Source organism: Elaeis guineensis, chromosome 1, assembly GCF_000442705.2.
Source record: "Elaeis guineensis isolate ETL-2024a chromosome 1, EG11, whole genome shotgun sequence".
NCBI classification, from domain to species: Eukaryota; Viridiplantae; Streptophyta; class Magnoliopsida; order Arecales; family Arecaceae; genus Elaeis; species Elaeis guineensis.
This window is the reverse complement of record NC_025993.2, coordinates 179,260,865-179,283,811: the sequence shown is the minus strand read 5'-3', so window position 1 is coordinate 179,283,811 and position 22,947 is coordinate 179,260,865. Positions and strand designations below refer to the sequence as shown.

At 36.2% G+C, this 22,947-nt stretch overlaps 1 protein-coding gene and 1 non-coding gene across 2 annotated transcripts; both read right to left on the bottom strand.

Moving 5' to 3' along the window:
• Positions 1–591: 591 nt before the first annotated feature.
• On the bottom strand, positions 592–4,501 carry LOC105039870 (large ribosomal subunit protein eL18x). Its single transcript, XM_010916182.4, has 5 exons — positions 4,363–4,501; positions 4,192–4,281; positions 3,931–4,059; positions 3,665–3,847; positions 592–960 (listed from the first exon to the last, which is right to left on the bottom strand). The coding sequence occupies exons 1-5, from the start codon at positions 4,363–4,365 to the stop codon at positions 802–804; spliced, it is 564 nt and encodes a 187-aa protein (XP_010914484.1). The 5' UTR covers positions 4,366–4,501; the 3' UTR covers positions 592–801.
• Positions 1,615–1,718, bottom strand: LOC114913952 (small nucleolar RNA snoR69Y). Its single transcript, XR_003800080.1, has one exon. It is a non-coding gene; the product is annotated as a small nucleolar RNA snoR69Y (small nucleolar RNA).
• Positions 4,502–22,947: the final 18,446 nt, after the last annotated feature.

Here is a 22,947-nt window from a genome sequence, read left to right as displayed (position 1 = left end):
GAGATATCCCTTTGAACGACATTCAATTTAAGTTTTATAAACTCTTCACTTTGGAACTCCATTTTACATCTGCAACTGGATTCCAAGAAAAATCATAACTTTATTCTTGTGATTACGGTGTCAGCGGCAATATAGAGTGATGACCATAAAAATTGGGTCGCACTTCCACAAGACAGCAAATAAGAATTGCATAATTCATCTGATAAAAATGATTTTACTCCAAATTCAAGATGTACCATCACGTTGAAGATTAAGTCTATGGAAGAACATCAAGCAACCATGTTCAAAAATCATCAACATTTTTACCCCTAATTTTATTAGGACTCGTTTCTGAAGTATTAAATCTTCTTAGCAAGAACTGCTAACATTCACTGCAGCACTCAAACCAAAGTAGTTAATCAACACTGAACAGGAACCACAAATCTGCTTCATTAAGAAAAGAAATTCACCAGCTCGGATTCAACTGATGATCCATTAGCATATAAATGTGTTGACAAAAATGATTAAATTTTCTTTGTTAAGATAGCAAGTGGTGATTTATATTGCCAATCTCAACCAGTTTCTGAAACCAAAGTCACAGAACACATGCCATCACCAACTTGACGACAAAACAAGCCATCAAAAATTTCTCATAAATAACGATGTAAACGGTTAAAGCGTTGAATCAAATGAACAGAAAAGTCGAGCGTCACTTCACTTTCCCATGTCCTAACGTACCAAGATATTCCAAACATAGAAAGACGATACTTGCTACTCAAATAGTAACATTTAGGTTTGCCCTTGGAATAACTAGGATGAGGCTTAAACCCTAAATCCCCTGCTGTTCCTTCTTCCTCTGGCCCTCTCAAATTTCCTCCCCTTAGAACGGACATAAGGCTTTGTGCGGCTGTGAGGCACACCAGGGGCCGGACCAAAGTGTTTCACAGCTTCCCTGGCATTCTTCGGACCCCTCAAGAGAACCTGTAAGAACAATAAGATTATTTAGGATTAGACAATACACGCATTTTTTGAAATCATGACAGACAATCATAACATGCTGATGGTAAATGTTCAACTTCCATAAAATGCTATGCATATATCAAATTGATAGGACAACTGCTGAGAAGGTATATGCTTCCATCAGAACTTTATGCCCCGTATTTTTCAGTAATAGTTCCAATGCATAAAATTAAAGCAGCACAACCTGCCAAGTATAACCCATTGGAGTACTACCTATCACCCCATATATAGAATTCTCTTCTTATCTTCATTTAAAATTACATAAAATTTAATCAAATGTAAAATATTCATGAAGACATAGCAAGAAGCAAAAACTGTGATATTCCTCCAAGAATATGACACAATGACATCGTCAACCAACATATCAACAAAGAGCAATTGGCACACAAAGTTGAATGGTACGTAAGAAGACTTATCGATTAAGACCACTAAAAATACAAATCTACAAACAAAGACAAAATGCACATGGTTTCCTCACATATAAATACACCAAGAGAAAAGGAAAAAAATAAAACAACGATCTAAACATCATCATACTGAAGCACTAGACAATGTCAAAATAAATCAAAATATAACAGCACAAGATAATCTAAATACAAAAAAATCAAATAATATATTTTTGCTCAGATACTGCCACATGGTATTTACTCCTTGATTTCCATATTCTGGAAGGTCTCATAATGAGCTGGGATTAAGACAATATCATCATTGCTTAAAGCACCATGACAAGAAAATCACAAATGAATGACAACAGTTCGAACGTAAAATTTGAGGTGGCAAATATCTAATAAATACAACTAGGAACATATTATAAGTAACTTAAGACATGGGGCAAGCAAACGTTATGCCTACATAACAGTGCAAGACCTTATTCACATCTAAATAAACTTTCCAAACTTCACCCTCCAAACAAGAGTGATAATTCCAGCTTCTAACTAATGCAAACATCAAATCTCCAATCTAGATAAACTTAGAAGCTATTATATCATCAAACCTAAGGAAATATAGTTTTAATGAGTGAAAAAGCTGCCTCAGAGATGCACATAATGAGATAATCATCGAATAATTACAGCAGTAGCATGGTTTGATACGAGCATCAATGGGAACAAAAATTGGATTCAATCTTTGCATGAAAAAGAAAAAAAAAAAAGAGCCATAAGAAGTTAACATATACGTTTTGTTGAAACCATAACCAAACAGGACATAGCTGCAAATCATTCCTAGATCTTAAGATTGATAGAAACTCTTATAGTAAAAATATTATATTCTGTGTGTATATGTCAAAATAGAGAGTTAAACTACAACCCTTCTAGTAAAACAGAAGACCCAATCTTATCGGTGCAAATTGAATGACGGAACATAGACACTAAATATCCGCATCGAAAATTGAACCTCGCTGTCCAAAACACCTAGAAACCAGAAATAATATGTTTTAAGGATTTCCTACTTAATGCAGTGAACAATACCAATAGCATGACACAATAATTATCAAATCAGTTTGAACTGTTCTAAAACATTGGAAGCACGATCAATGATATCGATTGTGAACTACATTCCAAAACACTTTTTTTTTGTTACAATGCATTTTAAATCTACTTGATGTCTCAATAGGTGATAACACTTGATGTATCAGGAGGAGAGATTAGCGGTTCTTTTTAATTTCACAAGTACTTAAAATACTCTAGACCATGACAGAGAACATGAACTATCGCTTGACAATGCTTACTATTTATTCATCAAAACTATAGATCCTTAAATCCCACTTATCAGATACAAGCTCATCTCTCTACAACTATAGCTCATTGACCAACTATAATAAGCAGATGATAACACCACATCAGCAAAGATCTAATTGATTGCTTATGTATCATCCTCAGAGGAACAATGTTTAGCCACTTGTTACCCATACAAGAGACTATATAAGGGCAATTATCTGGCAAAGGAGCTTATGAAGGGGGGAACTACCGGAAACTACCACCCAAAGGAAGTTTTGCTGAAATAACTTCCTCTTTCATGAGAAATGAAAGAGGCAGCAAGAAGACTTCATTTCTTGATGCTCAATTTCATCCACAATGATTCTTGCATCAGTTTCTATATTGAATGGGCTCTTTTACCCTCATCATATTTGATTTCTACACCAGTTTCTCCCCTGAATGGGCTCTCTTACCCCTTTAACTTATGTGTGGGTTCTTCAATAGAGTAGAGGTCCAACCTACTCTAAAGGATATCTTGGGTGCTTCCTTTTTTTTTGTTTTTTGTTGTTTTCATTTTGACCACTCAGCAGAAGTTAAAGTCCTTGCAACAGAGGCAAAATAAGGAATGTCCTTCCCTCATTGACCTCTATATCAATCCATGGTCGACCATGAGAGAATGAGACGTACAGACCTATGAATCACCACGGACAGTTTATCTTCTAAATGATGCAGTAATTGTAAAATTACCCATATACATTGTATACATTGTGATGATCACTGACAGTTCCAAACTATGATAGTATCTACGGAACCTCACAATACACGAAGCGAATGTTGCGATCGCCCACATTATCAAACTAAGAATAAGAAAACCAAGTCTATAATATGCGACACTGCCATTTTCACACACACCATATGACAAAGAAGACCAAATGAAATCAACTTAGGGCGATGGTTAGATCGATACATACCGTGTTCTGCCCAAGGGGTGCACGGAGAGCGAGCTGGTCAAAGGTCAAGCACTCTCCACCAGCCTTAAGAATCCTAGCCCTCACCGTCTCCGTAAACCTCAGAGCCGTCACCTTCATTGCTGGGACCTCATACACCCTCTTATCATCTGTCACAGTCCCCACTATGACCGCAATCTTATCGTCCTGATCCAAAAAAACCCAAGAAAATCAACACACAAAACGAAGACAAGAAGAATTCCAGAAACAAATGAAGGAAAAACTCAAACCTTTCCTTCCATGAATTTTGCGAGCCTCTTGAGGGAGATTGGGGGCTTGTTGATCTTACTCATAAACAGCCGTTTAAGGATCACGGCGTTGAACTTGCTCCCGGTCCTCCGCACCAAAAAACGGTAGAGCTGATCAGAGAACACCGCCCAATAGAATCCATCAGACAAAGAAAAAGATCGAAATCCTCACAGTCTGAATCGATTACAAGAAGAGACTAAGATAAGAAAGAAAAAATCGGCTTGGAGCAGATTGGATCTCACCTTGACGAGGAGCTTGAGATAGACATCGTCGGATTTGGGCGCGGTGCGCCTGGCCTTCTTGCTCCGGCCACCGGCGACGAGATCGATACCCTGCCGAGAAAGAGATCACGGCTCAGTACGGTTCGAGAGAAATGAGGAAGAGAGGAGGAGGAAAGGAGAGACTAGGGTTACCATTCTCGCAAGGGTTTTGCTCCTACCACTTCGTTCTGCGGCTGGCTTCGGTCACATAAAAGGGGGAGGCGATTCTAGGGTTTTGGCCGCTTTCCTTTCCATCGGGCTTTTGGATATTGTGGTCCGGTATACGAGAAGTCACCTTATTGCCATCTGAACCGTCGGCTCATGGGCTCAGTTACGTGGATTCACGGACTTGTTGGACCTCGTGGGAGAAATTTTTCGTCCAAGTGCTCTCATGTTGGGCCTTGCCCATCTCTACGTGAAAAAATAAATAACACTAAATAATTAAATAAATTTAAAAATTATGTAATTAGTTCATATAAGCAAGCAAGCCTGTCACGCATATCTGCCCATATTTATATTGTGCCGAGTTACGGGCATGTCCGCAGAATGCATATTTTTTTGGAATCATGTTGGATCCATTCTCTCTCTCAAAAAAAAAAAAAAAAAAAAATGAAATCAATAATTTGATTTGATTTTCATGAATTGAGAGGCTGTTTGATTGCAATCCATGAAAGAGAAATATTTTCAAGAAATTAGTTATAAATGTTTTGAATTTATTAATTTTCTAAGAAACAAAAAAAAAATGAAGAATTAGATTTTTCAAAGATGTTTTCAAGCAATTTCCGTGAAACCAAACATATCACGAGTGTTTTTTTTTTTTTTGGGTAGAAAGCATCAATTTTATTCATACTAGAAAAGTAGATACATTAAGGAGTCTGGTGGAATCAAAAAGTAACCCATTACAAGTAGCACAACTAACAAGTTGCATAAGCAACATATAAGCAACACATACCTTTTAACAACATAAAAATTAGAGAGCCCATATAGATGAACAGGAACAAAGTGCTCAGACGTTAGAGAAACTATAACACCCAAAAGAGAGAGAGAATTAAAACAGAGAGGAAAGTGAACGTTGAAAAACTAGGAACCGTGGCTTGTGGAACTGTCTGGCAATTTGAACTCTTATATCTTGTAGTTGTAGACCAACATGAAGGAATATAGTTAAAAGAGTGATAAGGGCCATATTGTACTAAATATCTGTAGCAACAGTCTTGGCATCGCATTTCCAACAGAGTATCCATAATCCATGCAGAGCTCAATATCTTTTCTTTGAATGTTGTTGAAGAGCCGGTCACTTTTTTATATCACGAGTTTGAAAAGATGCATTATATAATAGTGGGCATAAGAGAGCTCAAGAAAATGGTGTCACGCCCCCGATCCGAGATTTGTGAATCGAAGGTCGCGGCAACCGTCGCATACTCATGAAGAACTCTCTCCATAAGCATGCAAGGCATCTCATCACGATATCAATGCATCGCAGCAGAAATAAATTTAAATAATTATTATTCAACTTTAATTCAAGTAATTAAATCAAATGTCTTACATCCAATAAAATTTTTGCTAAAACAATAAAGACAATAGATCTAAGTTCAATGAAGTTAACAATGCTAAATCTCGCCTCTAAAAGCTCTGTCCCAATATTTCTTCCCACGCTCGAAATTAATTGTCTGAATCTGAAAAATAGAAAGAAAGGTAATGAGCTAGACAGCCCAGTAAATAACAAATATCTCTACCAGATATTTTCGATATTATATAATGCTGCAAATAAACATAAAAATATATTTCATGCTGATTTAATGCAAATCCAATATTTTCAAATATTCACATATAATAAATCCGATTCGATTCAAAACACTCGAAACTCAACAGCCTCGACTATGACCAACGTTTAACCCCCATTAGCGGGGTCCACATAATACCAGCGCACAACCCCCACTGGCAGGGTCCAGAAATACCAGCGCACAACCCCCACTGACAGGATCCACAAAGTACCAACGTATAATCCCCATTGGCGGGGCCCACTGAAACATAGTTAGGCTGAGAGCATAAATCCGATCTATATCAAAACACTTAGTACCACAATATATATCATAATCTTTCACTAAACATGTACATAAATCGATATACCATAACATTTCAAAAGCACTTTTCTTTCAAAACATAATTCCATAAATCATGCATAATTTCAGAGAATAATTATTTATTTTCAGAATAAATATGGAATATCTCGAGAAGATGATTCATTACTTACCTTTCAAGGAGCACTGAATGAACGGATCGACTAACTTCTAGGAGATTCTTCCGTGCCTATTATCCAAAATTATATTTTTACATTAATTTTAATTCAAAATTAAATCTAAAAAATCCCAACTCAAAACCTCACTTAAAATCGACTCTTTCCTAAACTCGATCAAAATCATCAGATGAGACCTCCCACTACGCTAATCCTAGAGGAATAACTTTAGAGAGAGAGGAATCCATCAAGAGAGAGAAATATCCTAGAGAGAGAAAATTTTAGAGAGAGAAAGTAGAGAGAGAAAGTCCAATTCCAGAGAGAGAAAATCAGGGTTCAGACTGAAAGAAGAGAGAGAAGAGAGAGAAGAGAGAGAAACTCTCTCTCTCATCAATTTCAATTTTTTTTATTTATTTATTTATTTACTTATTTATTTGTTCATATATATATATATATATATATATATATATATATATATATATATATATATATATTTTTATTATTATTATTATTATTTTCTTTTCTTTTTCTTCTTTTCTTTTTTTTTTCTTTCCTTTTCTTTTCTTTTTCTTCTTTTTCTTTTTTTTCTTTTTTTTCTTTCTTTTTCTTCTTCTTCTTTTTCTTCTTTTCTTCTTTTTTTTTTCTTGGTTCTTCCCACGCCGGAACAGGGGACCGGCGTTCCCTCTTTTGCCGGGCCGTTCAGGCCACGGCTGCCGCGGCGGAGGCCGGCGGCCGACGGAGGGCCACTCCCCCGGTCACGGAGGAGCGGGGCCGGCGATCAATTCCGATCGCCGGCGCTGAAAAATTCAAGGAAAATAGATCAAAAACAGAGTCTTTTTCCCCGACCAGAAATCGGCGACTTTCGTTGCCGGCAGCCGCGCACAAATGCACGGAGAGAAAGGAGAAGAAAGAGGGAAAGAAGAAGGAGACTCACTTCAGCCTCCGGAGACCTCGTCGGCGGCGATCATGGCGAGAAATCAAAACGGTGACCGCGGCTTTATTTCGGGAAAATCAGAGGGAAGGAGAGGGAGAAGAGGCCGATGATCGGTCTCAAGGAGAAGGGGTCTTCTTATAGAGCACCCTAGGACTCCGAGGGGTCCTAGGAGTCCTAATTTCCATGGGTTTCGTCGGAGAAGAAGACTCCTACCGGGAGTCTTCTTCCCGGTTTGCTCTGTTTTTTTTTTTTTTGGGCTTTTGTGGGCTTGATTTGGTTGGGCTATCACATTCTTCACCCCGAAAAAGAAATTTCGTCCTCGAAATTTTTCATACCTGTCACCATTGTATTGGAAGCCTGTGGATTCTGTTGAGTAAGCGCATAACTCTTCCCTGGGTTTTAGAAATCTGTCTGCCACCCTTATGTTGTCCTTCATGAGTTCTTTGGCCAACTTGATTTTCAGCATTTAGCGGGCAGCTAGCAATTTTATGATCCTTCTGTCCACATTTGAAACAAGCACCGGTATTCCAATAGCAATCCTTGTCTTCATGATTTTTACCACATCTGGAGCACGGCTCACCATCAACCTGTTGAGTCTTATTGTCTACTGCTCCCTTAGCTGATCTTTTGATGTTTTTATTATTCTGCCCTTGTATATCATTTGATTGTGCTCTCTTTCTTTGCTTTCTTTCCCTTTCCATGCGTTCTTCATTGACTTCCCTTTCAATTATCAATGCTTTGTTTACCACATCTGCATAAGTTGTCAATTCATATGGAACCACTTATTTTCGAATCTCAGTTCTTAGTCCCATCTCAGACTTGTGAACACGTTCTTGCTCACCATCCACTAATCTCGGAGCAAATTTTGCTAACTTTGTAAATTTTGCTTCATATTCAGTCACACTCATACCCTTTTGCTTCAAATAAATAAACTCTTGCTTTTTCTGGATCCTTATACTCCGAGAAAAATACTGATCATAGAATGCAATTCGAAATCTTTCTCAGGTAAGTATTTCGCCGTCTTGTTCATGCTTGCGCTGTAGTCGCTGACACCAGTTGTATGCTTCTCCTTATAGTAAATAAGCTGCATATCGAATCTTTTCTTCATCAAGACACTCTTGGACAGCGAAAGCCTTCTCCATCTCCATTATCCAGTTGTCAGCCTCCAAAGGTTCAGTAGTCCCCTTGAAAGCTGGAGGTGCAAGCTTTTTAAATTCTGAAATGTTGTTCCGTTGTACTGGTTGCTCTCCATATTGTGGTGGTGGATGCTGATGTTGTTGTGTATCTCATTGTATCTGTTGTTGTTCAAACATTTGCTGCTGCATTTGTTGTTGCGCTTGTACCATCCTGATTAGGGTCTGCATTAACTGAGCCATATCTGGTTCTTGACGTGCTCTCGAAGTACTCCCATTAGGATCTACGACTCCCTCCTCCTGAGGGGTGCCACTGGTCGGATGGGGAGTGCTACCATCCTGTGGTTGTGATGTCTCTCTTGCAATTCCTTGAGTAGTTCTTGTCATTCTACGGGGAGGCATGGTAACCTTGTAGTAGTAAAACCTTATTAGATTCATTTATCTATTTGTTAGGATGGATTTATTATAATGTTCATACTCTAACGTCCCAATATTCTTAATGTTTACCCACCTACACTCATACTATGTCAAATTCTATGTGTCATAATTTATCCACTTATGCTCTGATACTATATTAATTGTCACGCCCCCGACCCGAGATTTGTGAATCGAGGGTCGCGGCAACCGCCGCATACTCATGAAGAACTCTCTCCATAAGCATGCAATGCATCTCATCACGATATCAATGCATCGCAGCGGAAATAAATTTAAATAATTATTATTCAATTTTAATTCAAGTAATTAAATCAAATGTCTTACATCCAATAAAATTTTTGCTAAAACAATAAAGATAATAGATCTAAGTTCAATGAAGTTAACAATGCTAAATCTCGCCTCTAAAAGCTCTGTCCCAATATTTCTTCCTACGCTCGAAATTAATTGTCTAAATCTGAAAAATAGAAAGAAAGGTAATGAGCTAGACAGCCCAGTAAGTAACAAATATCTCTACCAGATATTTTCGATATTATATAATGCTGCAAATAAACATAAAAATATATTTCATGCTGATTTAATGCAAATCCAATATTTTCAAATATTCACATATAATAAATCCGATTCGATTCAAAACACTCGAAACTCAACAGCCTCGACTATGACCAACGTTTAACCCCCATTGGCGGAGTCCACATAATACCAGCGCACAACCCCCACTGGCAGGGTCCAGAAATACCAGCGCACAACCCCCACTGGCAGGGTCCATAAATACCAGCGCACAACCCCCACTGGCAGGGTCCACAAAGTACCAACGTATAATCTCCATTGATGGGGCCCACTGAAACATAGTTAGGCTGAGAGCATAAATCCGATCTATATCAAAACACTTAGTACCACAATATATATCATAATCTTTCACTAAACATGTGCATAAATCGATATACCATAACATTTCAAAAGCACTTTTCTTTCAAAACATAATTCCATAAATCATGCATAATTTCAGAGAATAATTATTTATTTTCAAAATAAATATGGAATATCTCGAGAAGATGATTCATTACTTACCTTTCAAGGAGCACTGAATGAACGGATCGACTAACTTCTAGGAGATTCTTCCGTGCCTATTATCCAAAATTATATTTTTACATTAATTTTAATTCAAAATTAAATCTAAACAAATCCCAACTCAAAACCTCACTTAAAATCGACTCTTTCCTAAACTCGATCAAAATCATCAGATGAGACCTCCCACTACGCTAATCCTAGAGGAATAACTTTAGAGAGAGAGGAATCCATCAAGAGAGAGAAATATCCTAGAGAGAGAAAATTCTAGAGAGAGAAAGTAGAGAGAGAAAGTTCAATTCAGAGAGAGAAAGTCAGAGTTCAGATGATTTCTGATGATGGCCATCGCGCACTGCACTGGACTTTGTAGTGCAAATCACGCAATGCATTGGATCGATGCTAATGTCTGCTTGTATTAATTATGCATATATAAATGAAAGCATCCAATTTGCTAATCGTTATGCGCGTTCCTCATGTTTAGACTATGCCATCAAGCCAACCAGCTGGGTCCAAACCATTGAGGCCTTGAAAATGTTGTAGCTGAGTGGATCTCTTTATAGCTTTAGTTTGGATCAAAATTAAGGGAAAAACAAGTGATCATCAAATTGCGGGTTGTTTGTACGATAAACGAATAAAAATTTCAATAAAAATAACACTCTGCTCCTCTTTTTATCCATAATAATAATAATAATAATAATAACACTATGCAAGCATTTTGTTTTTGAGCCCCGTCTTGGCCAGTAAAAAGAATGTCTTTTGGCGGACTATCTGCCGGAAAGAATCTAAAAATGAAAACCTGAAATTTTTGTAAGAATTTGTTCAAATAATTTAATTTTATTTTTAAATTTTATTGTTTAAATATTTTAATTTATTTATTATTATCATTTTAATTTTTGACCCTTGAATTTTTAATTATCAAATAATCATATATATTTAATTATTTTTATTTTCTGACCGTTGAGTTCCTTATTAAAAATTGTAACTATTGGGTTTTTTATTATAATGAGTCAATAAAAATCTAAATAATCATATACGATCATAAACGATTACATTGGTTGGTTATAAAAAAAAAAAAGTCTCTTGGGACCTAATCCAATATGCAATCAAAGAACCTTCCAAGCTATTCTTCTTTTTAAGTTTCTTCCAATTTTATTTTCTATTATAATTTTTTTTGAATGTTAAAAAATTTTTTATCAACCTCCTCCACGATCGTCTCGTAGGTGGAGGATACCGATCGTATCTTGGGATAGTTTTTTTTAAATATTTCTACATGAGAGATAGAAATATATCTTAGGATAGTACCTCACACGCTTTCGATTTGATTATTTTTTTATTTTTTATTATTCTATAAATTATTTATATTTTTTTTATAATAAAAATTAGTTAATTTTATTTAACCTTTTAAATTACACCAATAATTCTTAAAATCCTATCCTAATACTATCTCGATGTCAGTTAGTGTCCTAATAAAGATATTTTTATAATGCAAGCCAAGCCAAGCCAAGGATCACCGATTGCGCCGCCAAGCTGTTCGATCATCAAACGCTTGGAGGATCGAAGTTTTGATCATCTTTTTGCATCTCTATGCATTTAACAAGGTTCTTTTATTTTACTGCATGAGAGGGAAAAATTGCTTTTTCGAAATCAAGCTCATGTCAGTTTGTGCTTTAGAGAAAGGGAGACGGTGATAGCTAGATTTATTGGAAAGTTATGCCCCAACGTATTCATATCTTCATAGTTTTTTGGAATAATGCTTTGACTAGCAAAGTACAAAGAGCAATTTATGGTAGAATATCTCGAATGGTAGTTCCTAGAATAGCTGATATAACCATCCTCCGTCGTATTTGCAGTTTGAAATTTGCTTGGTAGGGAATGCTTATTTTCTAGTCTGGTACTTGCTTTATTCCCAAACCAAACATTACCAAGGATGTAGGTGTATAAAGCTTGAAACTGACATAATGGATGTAGCTCATGATGTAAATAAGCATGTCTCTCAACGATGTAGGCTAGGTTATACTGGTCACAAGGTGTAAATTGGGTGTATGGTTGAACAAGATATATGCAATTACGTAGACAAAAAAGAAAAAGGAAAAGGATCATCAACAAATGAAACGATGAAAGGGAGAAAACAAGCACCATACATATGCATTATATAGAAAAACCAATTAAAGTCTCAAATTAGGCAAGAAAAAACATCTCTAAGAGATGATAATAAGGGAATTATTAATATTCAGAAACCATGGAAGTCATGTCTTAACATTACCTGTTATAGAAGTCATTGCCTACTTTTCATCACTAAAATAGAAGTCATTATCTATCTAGGTTTAACTCAGCAAAGACATATCAGATTTCTTGCCGTCGGAAGCATATCCATCATGGTCTTGGTTGGCATGATCACGGTGGCCTTCTCCGGTTCAGCAATGTCAATGCACCTTGGTTAAAGGTGTCACACATGCAGTATATAAATCTGTAACCAAGGTTTTGGTCACATCACACCGTATTCTAGTCGTCAAGCAAATAATGAAAAAGATTATTCGATTAAAAATTAAGAACTAACATACTATATACGAAAGGCTGCAAATGGGCTAGATTGACCCGTGATCCGATCCGATCCGTTTGGACCCAATCTAATTCAATCCATTTTAAAGGACCTATGGGACCGGATCGGATTCTAAAATTAGATCCGTCAATTTTTCAGATCAGATCTGGATTTATTGAATTTGGATCTGACTTGATCCGACTCGATCCGATTCAATCCGAATTCAGTATTTGACCCAATATGTCAACCATAGAGCAAATAGAGTAGGATTAAAATTTCAAATGCTCTTGTAGCATTATTATTTGTTATACAGTTTGGAAAAATTATATTTATACTTAAATTGTTCGTCTTTGCTAATTGATAATATATATTGTGCTTATCTTGTATATGCTATCAAGATAAAGACAATCAATCTATTTGTTTGTTATGATTTGTTTATTTAGATTAGGAACAAATACTATACCAAAAGTGAACAGAATATTTCAGTTGTTAAGAAAAGGTACAGATGTTGTAGAAAACTGAAAATGATCTTCTTGTTGGTTTCTGTATTTATTGTTGCTCTCTGTATTATAGCTATATTTTAGTTAGTTAATATATCAAAGTCATTATAATATTTGATGGCATTTGTTCATTTATGATATTCTGTGCTACAATTTTTTTAAATAATGATTGAGCTCTAATAGTCAAAAATTATGGATTACTTATAAATTAATAATCAAGACAAAGTAATGTTTGTTTTCTTTTATTACAACTTCTCATATTGGCCTATCATATGAACTGAATCCGAATTGGATCAAAATATTTTAGGATTAGAGCGGATTATACATGGATCCAATCCGACTCAAATAATACAATGGGATAAAATTTTTGACCATGAATCCGATCTAATCCAACCTGATCTTTTATTGAATTGGATCTTGGTCCAACATTAGGATCCAATCAAGAAAATGAATCGAATTGGGGTCACTTATAAGTAGGGATGGTAAAATTGACCCGACCCGATGGATATGCATCATACCCAAACTTGATCAAACCCGAAAAATAGGGTTTGATCGGGTTTGGGTTCGGGTTCGGATAAAATCTGAAAATTGTAGCACGGATATGGATAGGATATGGGTAGTACTATTTTCTATCTGAACCTGATTCGAACCTACGGGTATGAATAATATCCGAACCCATACTCGAATATATATGTTTATATTTCTGTTTTAGTAATTTTATTTTGGTTAATAATATGCATAAAATTATTTTGATTTTTTATATGTTCTATATTAAATTATAATTTTATTTCTATGTTTGATTTCTATAAATCTGAACATATAAATTATGTTTTATGTTGAATTGATAATTTTATTTTGATTGATAATATGAATAAAATTATTTTGATTGTTTATTTTTTTGGATATGGGACAGGCATGAGGCGGGTATGAGTTGGGTATGGAGAAATGGGTTACCCGTGGGTATTCCGAACTCGTTGGATATGGAGATAGATATCTCTTTTCTTATCCGATCGGGTATTGGGGTATTGGGTAGGATTTGGGTATAGGATATTAAGTTTGAGTTTGAAGATAAATAGTATAATACTCGACCCAAACCCTATCCATTGCCATCTCTACTCATAAGCCGATCCAATCCGACCCATTTGCACCCCTTAATATACCTGTCACCAAGCCAGAAATTCTTTGTGTACCGTGGGCAATGTAGAAAATTTGACGTAGAATGCACCGTCTTGTCCGATTAGTCCATATAGCCACCGCTTTCTAATGCGTATTTAATGAACTGTATGTTTACAGTTCTTCTTTTTCATTTGAAATTTTGAATGATAAAAGTACCCTTCATCTTTGAAAAAAAAATAATGACATCACGTGGCATATTATGACATCCTGCATCAAATTATGACTTTCTGCACGTAAGATATCATAATATGGTACAGAAAATTATGACATCCCGTGTCAAATTATGACTTCCTGCATGCAGGATGTCATAATATAGTGTAGGATGTCATAAAATGAGAGATATTTTTATCAAACCACTTTTCAATATGCATTTAATGCATGTAGTTTCGTTCTTTCGTTTGAAAATTTTGAATAACGAAAATGCTCCTATTCTTTGAAAAAAATTATGACATCCAATGGTGTATTATAACATTCTGCGTTAAATTATAACTTTCTGTACATAGGATGTCATAATATGAATATAAGATGTTATAATTTTTTTTTAAAGAATAGTGATATTTTTGTCATTCAAAATTTTAGACGAAAAAATAAAATTATAAATATTAAATATGTATTGAAAAGTGATGGCTACGTAGATCAATAAAATAAAATGATATGCTCTATATTGAATTTTCTACACCATATCCCGCGGTGCACAAAGAATTTCTCGTCACCAAGCTTATATGCAACCTCAGGTTGAGTTTCTAAATTCTAATACCAAAATCCTTGTTTGGGCTAACTATTATGGGCCACTAACAGACAATGGGGATAGCATTTATGTTATTTTGTGGCCCATGATGCGTATCTAGGCCAAGCATTGAATTGCTTAGAATATTTGGATGCTTATATGGGCCACTAACTCAAACTAAGTCTGTGTTAATTTGTAACCGTCCAAGTCCAATTTCGGCCCTACCCAGCCCAACATTGTGTTAACACCCGTCCAAGGACAACATATCTGGGCCTGATATACCCCTAATGTAATCAACCTAGGTCCAACTCACCTTTAGATTAAGATGAGCCATTAAGCTTATATAAATCATCCGTTATCTCTGCCACTAACTCTAATTTGATGCTTTACAAAATTTCATCCTCCATTGACTTAAATTAAACTTAGTTATTGCTTCAATCCTAATAATGCTAAATCTACTTGAGAATGTGATTACATATATATAACTTTTCTCCAAATATGCATAAAAACTTATGCATGGCATTAGATTTATCATTCGCTTTGATCTTGGAGACCATGGCACCCACTTATCTTGGTCGCCTAGAGCATAAAGCATCAGAAAAAACAAAAAAAAAAAGGTGATGACTGGGATAACACCAACATATTAAAGATTCTAATGCCTCTTTAATGATCAAAAAGAATTCCTGCAAATTCTAAAACTCGGAAGAAAAAAATGGTAGTAAAAAAAATATTATATATATATATATATATATATATATATATATATATATATATATATATATATATATATATATATATATATATATATATATATATATATGTATGTATGTGTGTGTGTGAGAGAGAGAGAGCATAGCAGAAAGCCATAGATATCATTTCATCATTCTTTCAAGATTGTTTCATGGATGTATCATGAGTAGGTTCTCGACATATTATATACATGATTGTTGGCAAGTGATGAAAATTTTAGAGATGAACAATCTGATGATGCAAACCTAATCCTCAATAACTTGTGGTTATTGTAGTTTGATGAATATGTGCATGTCATGAAACATGTCCTTCAATGCCTTGCATTTCCATTTGCGTTACATGAACACCAACATTCGAAACCACACAAAACCATGAACACCAATGACTCTTGATTCATTTGTACCCAACTTTATTCGACTGATATCCACTGCATCTGGAAGACTCAAACTACTCCAAGCCACGAAAAATCATAGTAATATTTTGGATCACTTAATCAATGGATCTCCCTAGTGATCAGTCTGATGCTAAGGTGGCCGACCATCATGCATCCAAATAAGGGCCAACAAATGGTTGGCTAGTAAGAAGTCGCACTATTAAAGTTAACAATATATAGGTTTTTCTTGTTTCGATCTCTATCGATCTATGGTACACTATAGTTCCTTCGTGAACAACATTAAGCCTCTTGAGGAGGAAGGAGTCCTTCCTCACAGCCCTGTTTAATTCCCTTCCTTTAGGAGCAAAAACACATATAGGCTTAGCCAAAAGAAATCGGATGGATGGATATATAACTCGAGAATTGGTGGGCGCAACTTGCGGCCTCTTGAGGTCTCAAGATGCCTACCCTCACATGGTAGCATTGATGTCCCCTCCATTCACCTGTCCAATTCTCACCACAAAGTATGTAAGCTCAGGTCTCGCCCTCCACGCCATTTCTCTTCTCCACAAATATGCACCCCATCCTCATCTGTTAGTTACCAGTCCACTCCGTGGAAAGATAAGTCTCCACTGTCATCAACTGATCTCACATGCCATGTTGGTGCCCTTTTACATCGTTGGCATCTTACATTCAAAGAAGCCCGAGCACTCAAGTTTCCTAAAGGGAGCTCGTTCGATTAAGCTATGGATTATTACATTGGTTCTCTCTATTCATTGCAAGTTGCTCCTTTCCAATCATTGATTTTTGTTCAAAACATGGATTGATCTTTTTTTTTTTTTTTTTTTTTCTTTCCTTCATATGCCTACATGGCGACTAGATAGGGTTTCCAAAGTAATTTACTTCATCATGTAAAAATAAACCAGAGGCTGGCTAGTCTCAATTCCTCAAGTTTATGAAGGATATCACATGCCTGGGTTACGAACTTGTAATTGTTCTTGAAAGTTTGTTTTTAAGAAGGCAAGGCAGCAGATTCTCTATCGCAATTTGTTTGCTTCTGTATGGAAGAATTGGCAAAGCATAGCTTTAAATAACTCTTTCTTACTACTGGATGTGGGAGTAAAAGAAGAAGAAGTAAAAGTCGTGGGGGGACTTCGGCATGTCAAATTTGCAATAGTAATTGGTAATTTCGCCAAATTGTATGGTGCAAAAACTTCTGTACTCCTTGAAGTGGAATCACCGCTAATTTTGTTGATAATCGATCAAAAACAACAGTTTAGAATTGGTGATTTCATGTCAAGCATTTCCATAGGCCCGACTTAGGACGCAAACCTAAGATAAATTTATGATCAAACAGAAAATAAATTTGGGCTGCTCCGACCCTCAACTAGCACTTCTTTGATCCTACACCTGCTCCAGACAAGTTTTTGTGGACGATAGTGCACTACACTTCCTGCATGCACCTTGTTTGCATCTAGCATTCCCAGCCACACGAGAAATATATCGAAAAAAAAAAAAAAGAAAAATCTTGTTTTATGTGCGCCACGAGAAAGTAGGGCTTTACATTAAAAAAAAAAAGGACATATGCATTTGTGATACGAAAGAAAATTAAGCATCTGAATGTTGGGCATGTTTGGTCGGGAAGGGGGTTGGTTTTTGGAATGGAAATATAAATAAGTGACTTCTATTTCAACAACTTGGTTGGAAGAAGTTTTATTCTCATTTCGATTCAAAAAGGATATAGAAATGCTCCAACCTCCTAAAACCTAATTTCTACTCTTCCCTAATAATCAAATTTCATTTCTATTTTGATTTCGATTCTAATTTCAAATTAAATATATTGAAGAATATAATCATTTTAATTTTCTTTCTGATTCAACAGTGGACCACATGCACATGTAGAGTACTCCTCACTCTCAGGTAATAGGAATAGGACTTGAGGGTATGAGATTACAAATCTAACTAGTCCATTGGAAACTCCCATGTACCAATTTGCCCTTTCTTTGTTCATCATAAATTTACTTTCTTTTAGAAGAAGATAATTAAAATTATTCTGAGAAACCTGGAGAATGGAAATACTCTCTTATAGGTAGAATTAGAGCTACATTATGACAATGCGCGTGTTCGACGAATACCAATTTCAACAGGATGCTGTTCAGTTTTACATGAATCAAATAGATACGTTATAAAGGCACCTAATTTCATGGCTATCAATATTGGTCCTCAAACACATCACTTTAAACCTTGTGCAAGCTTTCACTCTTCTAGCTATGTTGAGATATAGATGTTGGAAAAAAAAAAAAAAAAACAATATCACAAGTGCAAGGTTCTATGTGGCACATCCAAATCCAAGTAAAAAATCCCAAGCATGTAAAGTTTCAGCTCTTACATTAACAATTGTAAGGACATATATCTAGTGAAGTTCTACTTTATCATGGGAAAATAAAGAAGCCATTCTATATATATATATATATATATATATATATATAGAGAGAGAGAGAGAGAGAGAGAGAGAGGGAGGGAGGGAGGGGGTTCTTTAAGGCCCCCAAAGATGTCATTCTTCATGAATTGGTACTCCTTTTGATTGTTAACTATTTTCATTGACCAGATTCTCCTAAAAATTCTAGACGTAGGGAATCCACTCAACAATGAATTCTACGATGTCAGTGCTCGAATCCAAATCCATATCCAAACACTTGCGTGATTGCGCATTCCTTTCTTTCTAGGTGGGTATGGTTGGATCCCACTGTTTTCATATCTAGATTCCAATTCCTTCACAATTTAGGGAATATATAACAAGCTTAAGAGGACAGGATCCTTATATTATATGCTAAGTAGCCAGAAAGCAAACATGTCTCCTGTGATGAAATGCTTTGTTAAAAAAGGGTAATGGAAGACAAGATGGAATAGGATTGGATTAAGTTAGTCAAAAGGTTTGAAAACTCTAATGTGGTTCTCTCTCATGCCCATGCGTGTTGACTCGAGGGTCCAAAGGAGACTCTCACGTCAGGCTTAGCCACTTTTGACGGGAAGAAGCGCATCTAATGAATTGGAGGTTGCATCCTCCACTAACACTCTCCACTGAAGGAGGAAAATAGTATTCTAGGCCGTTATGATTTTGCTAATTGCACCTTATGAAAGCTAAATATTAATATAGATAAGTTTGTAATATATATATTTATATAAATAGAAAGATAGATAGATACATATATGCATGTATGTCTAAGTAACTCCGTGTGAATTAGGTCATTTATGCATGAAAATATTTGCCTCTAAATTTGCACCAGGCTTAGCTATTTTTGAAAAGGTAGCGGTGGCAAATGGTGCCGCGATTCTACATGAAGAGCTTCGAGGGCAAATTGATTAGTATTTTGACACTTACTAGTATTCATTATTCACTTATAAGGATGCTCTTAATTAGCTATGTACAACATTAATCTAGATGGATTATCTTATTCATTTGTGAGATGGTGTAAGATATCCAATTATCTCTAATTAGTATTGTTTTGAAATGTTATGTTCTAGATGAGATGAATCAAGGACAATTATGAGATATGCACCTCTTATTTTACAAATGGCACTCATACTAGAATATGGACTCTCTCTCTCTCTTTCGCGCACACATGCACAAGCATGTGCATGCACACATATATACGTATGTATGCATATAAGATACATATACAAATACACACACATGCATACATAATTATTTTATACATGCATTTGGATACCGTTTTGTTCTGTCTTTTGATTAGAATGGAGGACTGAGGTCCAAGTCCTGCCAGCACATGATTTGGATTATCTTTTTTGATAAATTTGGTTTGGGCTATCAAAATAAACAGCCATAAGCTTGGCATGACTAAACTCGAATAGCACGGACCTAACAAGATCAAAGCAGTCGGCTCCAACCAGAAGTTAAATTTGCTTCACCCAAAACCAAACCAAACCTAACCTAATCCAAATCCAAGCCAAGTTTGGTCTCTCGCTCACTTAATTACGATCACAATTAATCAAATAGGTTGAGTCCAAGTCATGGGTTCCCCGAATCCTCATCATTTGCAGGATAGAATATAAATATTTGACACTAGAGGATGCGAAGACCCCGGGATTATGTCTGATTAGAAGATTATCACCTCCAAGATACTGAAATCTCCCTTTATGGTATTGGTTTTGACCAGATACGTTGTGGCCTGTGAGCTTCTAATGGTGCCTAGCTTTGGTTAATGACAACCCTTGCTTTTCGGTGCAACAAGACACTTAATCAAACAATTTAAGTCTCATGTGGGGTATAAGAGAAGCAAATCAGATGTCCATCCTCCTCGCAAGTTGTTGCTGTTGGGTGGACTTTAGACAAGGCTAATTAGCACCCTAGTGACATCGGTGGTTGGCCATTTAGATTCTTTTCTCCTGCAACATGAAAGGCTTTCAACAACGATCGATCTAGAATCTCTGGATAACTTAAACTAAACCAATGACCCTCTTGCTTATTATTAAACATGGAGAGACACTGTTGGTTGCTTGGGGTTTCCCCTACAATGCAACCGACCATCTTATTAATCAATAGATGTGATCGTGGAATGTGCTATCATTCCACCGGGCATGTGAAATAGAGGCATACGTCGGCCTGGGATTGGGCATTGGGGTGATGCTATCCTGGCTTGGCCTTTGGTAATATGATCAAAACATGACGTCTCAAGCGAAGCATTGCCCAATTAAGTGGGATTAGGGTATCATTGGAGTTCCTTTTTTCCTTTTAATCATGAGATTTGAGTAGCCAAATGCCCATGCATGGTTTTGTATTAATTTTCGAGCATCGCAGTAGGGCCATTAGATGCTCGAACCACCCAATTAGGCCGAACCCTCACTGTGAGGTGCCAAAATATCAACTAAGATAAGGTTGTGGGGAATGAAGTCATGGATTCGAGTCTAAGCAAGAATCATAAACATCCAGTGACATGATGAGACAGGTAGTAATTGCCTAGATAACCACCACCTTTTATGTGTCCATTTCCTTCCATCTTTGGTCAATGCTGGATGCCAAAGTGGAAGCTTTTTTTATCACTCGGTATTGTGGCTAAATCCAACTGCCCATAGTTGGGATCGTCACTTTTTATTGTTATTTGGATGCAAAGGAAGGACAGCGAATCATGCTCCCACCATCAAATTTAATAAGACCATAAAATCATGTAAATATTGAGATATGAAAATATTAAATGAGAGGGAAAAAAAAAAAAAGGAGAAAGGAAATGAAGAGAAAAAATAGCAAGGTATATATAGAAGAAGAAAAGTGCAAAATAGATATCCTATCACTTAGAAAGGCCATGGTTGGGATTGTCACCTCCTAACTTCCAACACCATAAAATTTTTTTCTGTCATTTATTTTCTCTTAAGGCATACATTTAATTATACGATCCTCTTGAGGAAAAGTTGTACCAATTTTTTTTAATTAAAATTGCAGTTTTGAATTGTTGATGCAGATTTGTCCCAATAGCAATTGAAGGTTTTGGATTCCAAGCCTAAATATTTATACCTAACCATTTATAAAAAGGTGGTTTCTTTTTCTCTCTCTTTTCCGAAAATGCAATAGAAAGGTGGTCCGTTTTTCTTTCTCTCTCTTTTCCGAAAATGCGCACACATATTGACTACTGTGTTGAAATGAAATTAAGTGGTTTAGACAAAGCTATACTTTAGATTATATTTTGTTCATATACATTGCAGTTACCTTGATTTTTCTTCTAGCATAAGAGCATGAGTAGGTTTATATTATAGTTCGACAAAACACATGTTACCATAAAATGGAATATATTATTGAAAGAACGAAAACTTTCCCATATTTTTTTTAATACACTCATTCTTTAAAGAAATCAAGGAGATTGCATCACATATAAATCATCACAAGGTCTCCCACATCTTCAATTAGAGAGGGTAACCAAACACCCAATTACTAAACTCCGGTCAACCTGCTGTTTGGACTGCAAATTATATTCACTCCTGATTTGCTTCTTAGGTAAATGTTGATGTAAGGGGTGTTTAATACTCTCGAATGTAACATGGGCTCTACCCCCGGAACTATCAAACAAAGTGGCTCAATTTGTAGCTGGAATTAAAGGATCGGTCTATCGATATCGAAATAGTTTCTTAGCTGATTTAATTACTCAGTACTGATATAATACTTGAACCCATTCAACATTAAGAAGATAGAAATTAGTTGCTAGGATGGTAGCAAACATCTTGCATTGATGTGCGAATTGAAAATTCTCTATGAACTCAATTTACTTCACCACAACAACAGGAGTGACTTGTGTCACCATCCTTTTTTGATGTAAACTTTTTTCACTACCTGAAGCTGAACTCGTATCCCCCTCGCTGTTGCTGGCTTCTATGTGTCAAGACTAGGACGTAGCCATTAGATGCTAGCTAGCTCTGGACATTTTCCATGCATTCAAGCCATCACGTGCATGGGTCTTGCACATTCATCTTGGCCGTAGTTGCACCTTAAGACAACCATCCGTTTCTTTCATCTCCAAAACCAACAAAACATCCCCCCAAATTTATGCATCTCCCTGAACAATTTGTTCCTTGCCAAGAGGAACGTGACTCATACCAACATGAGATAGATGGGTGTGTCTGTCCCATTCCGATATGGGCATACTGCTTACAGGGGCCACTCTAGAAATGATGGCACCCTAGTAGTGTGTCTCACAGAGCTAGCAGGTCCCATCCATGTCATGTGACATGACATAGAAGTGCTAATTAAGGCCACAAACTCATGATGCACATAAAAGCATGCCTTCGTAACCGTCATAACTTACTATGCACATAAAAGCATGCCTTCCCACCCAAAGTTTATAATGTCATAACATGCAAAGGCAA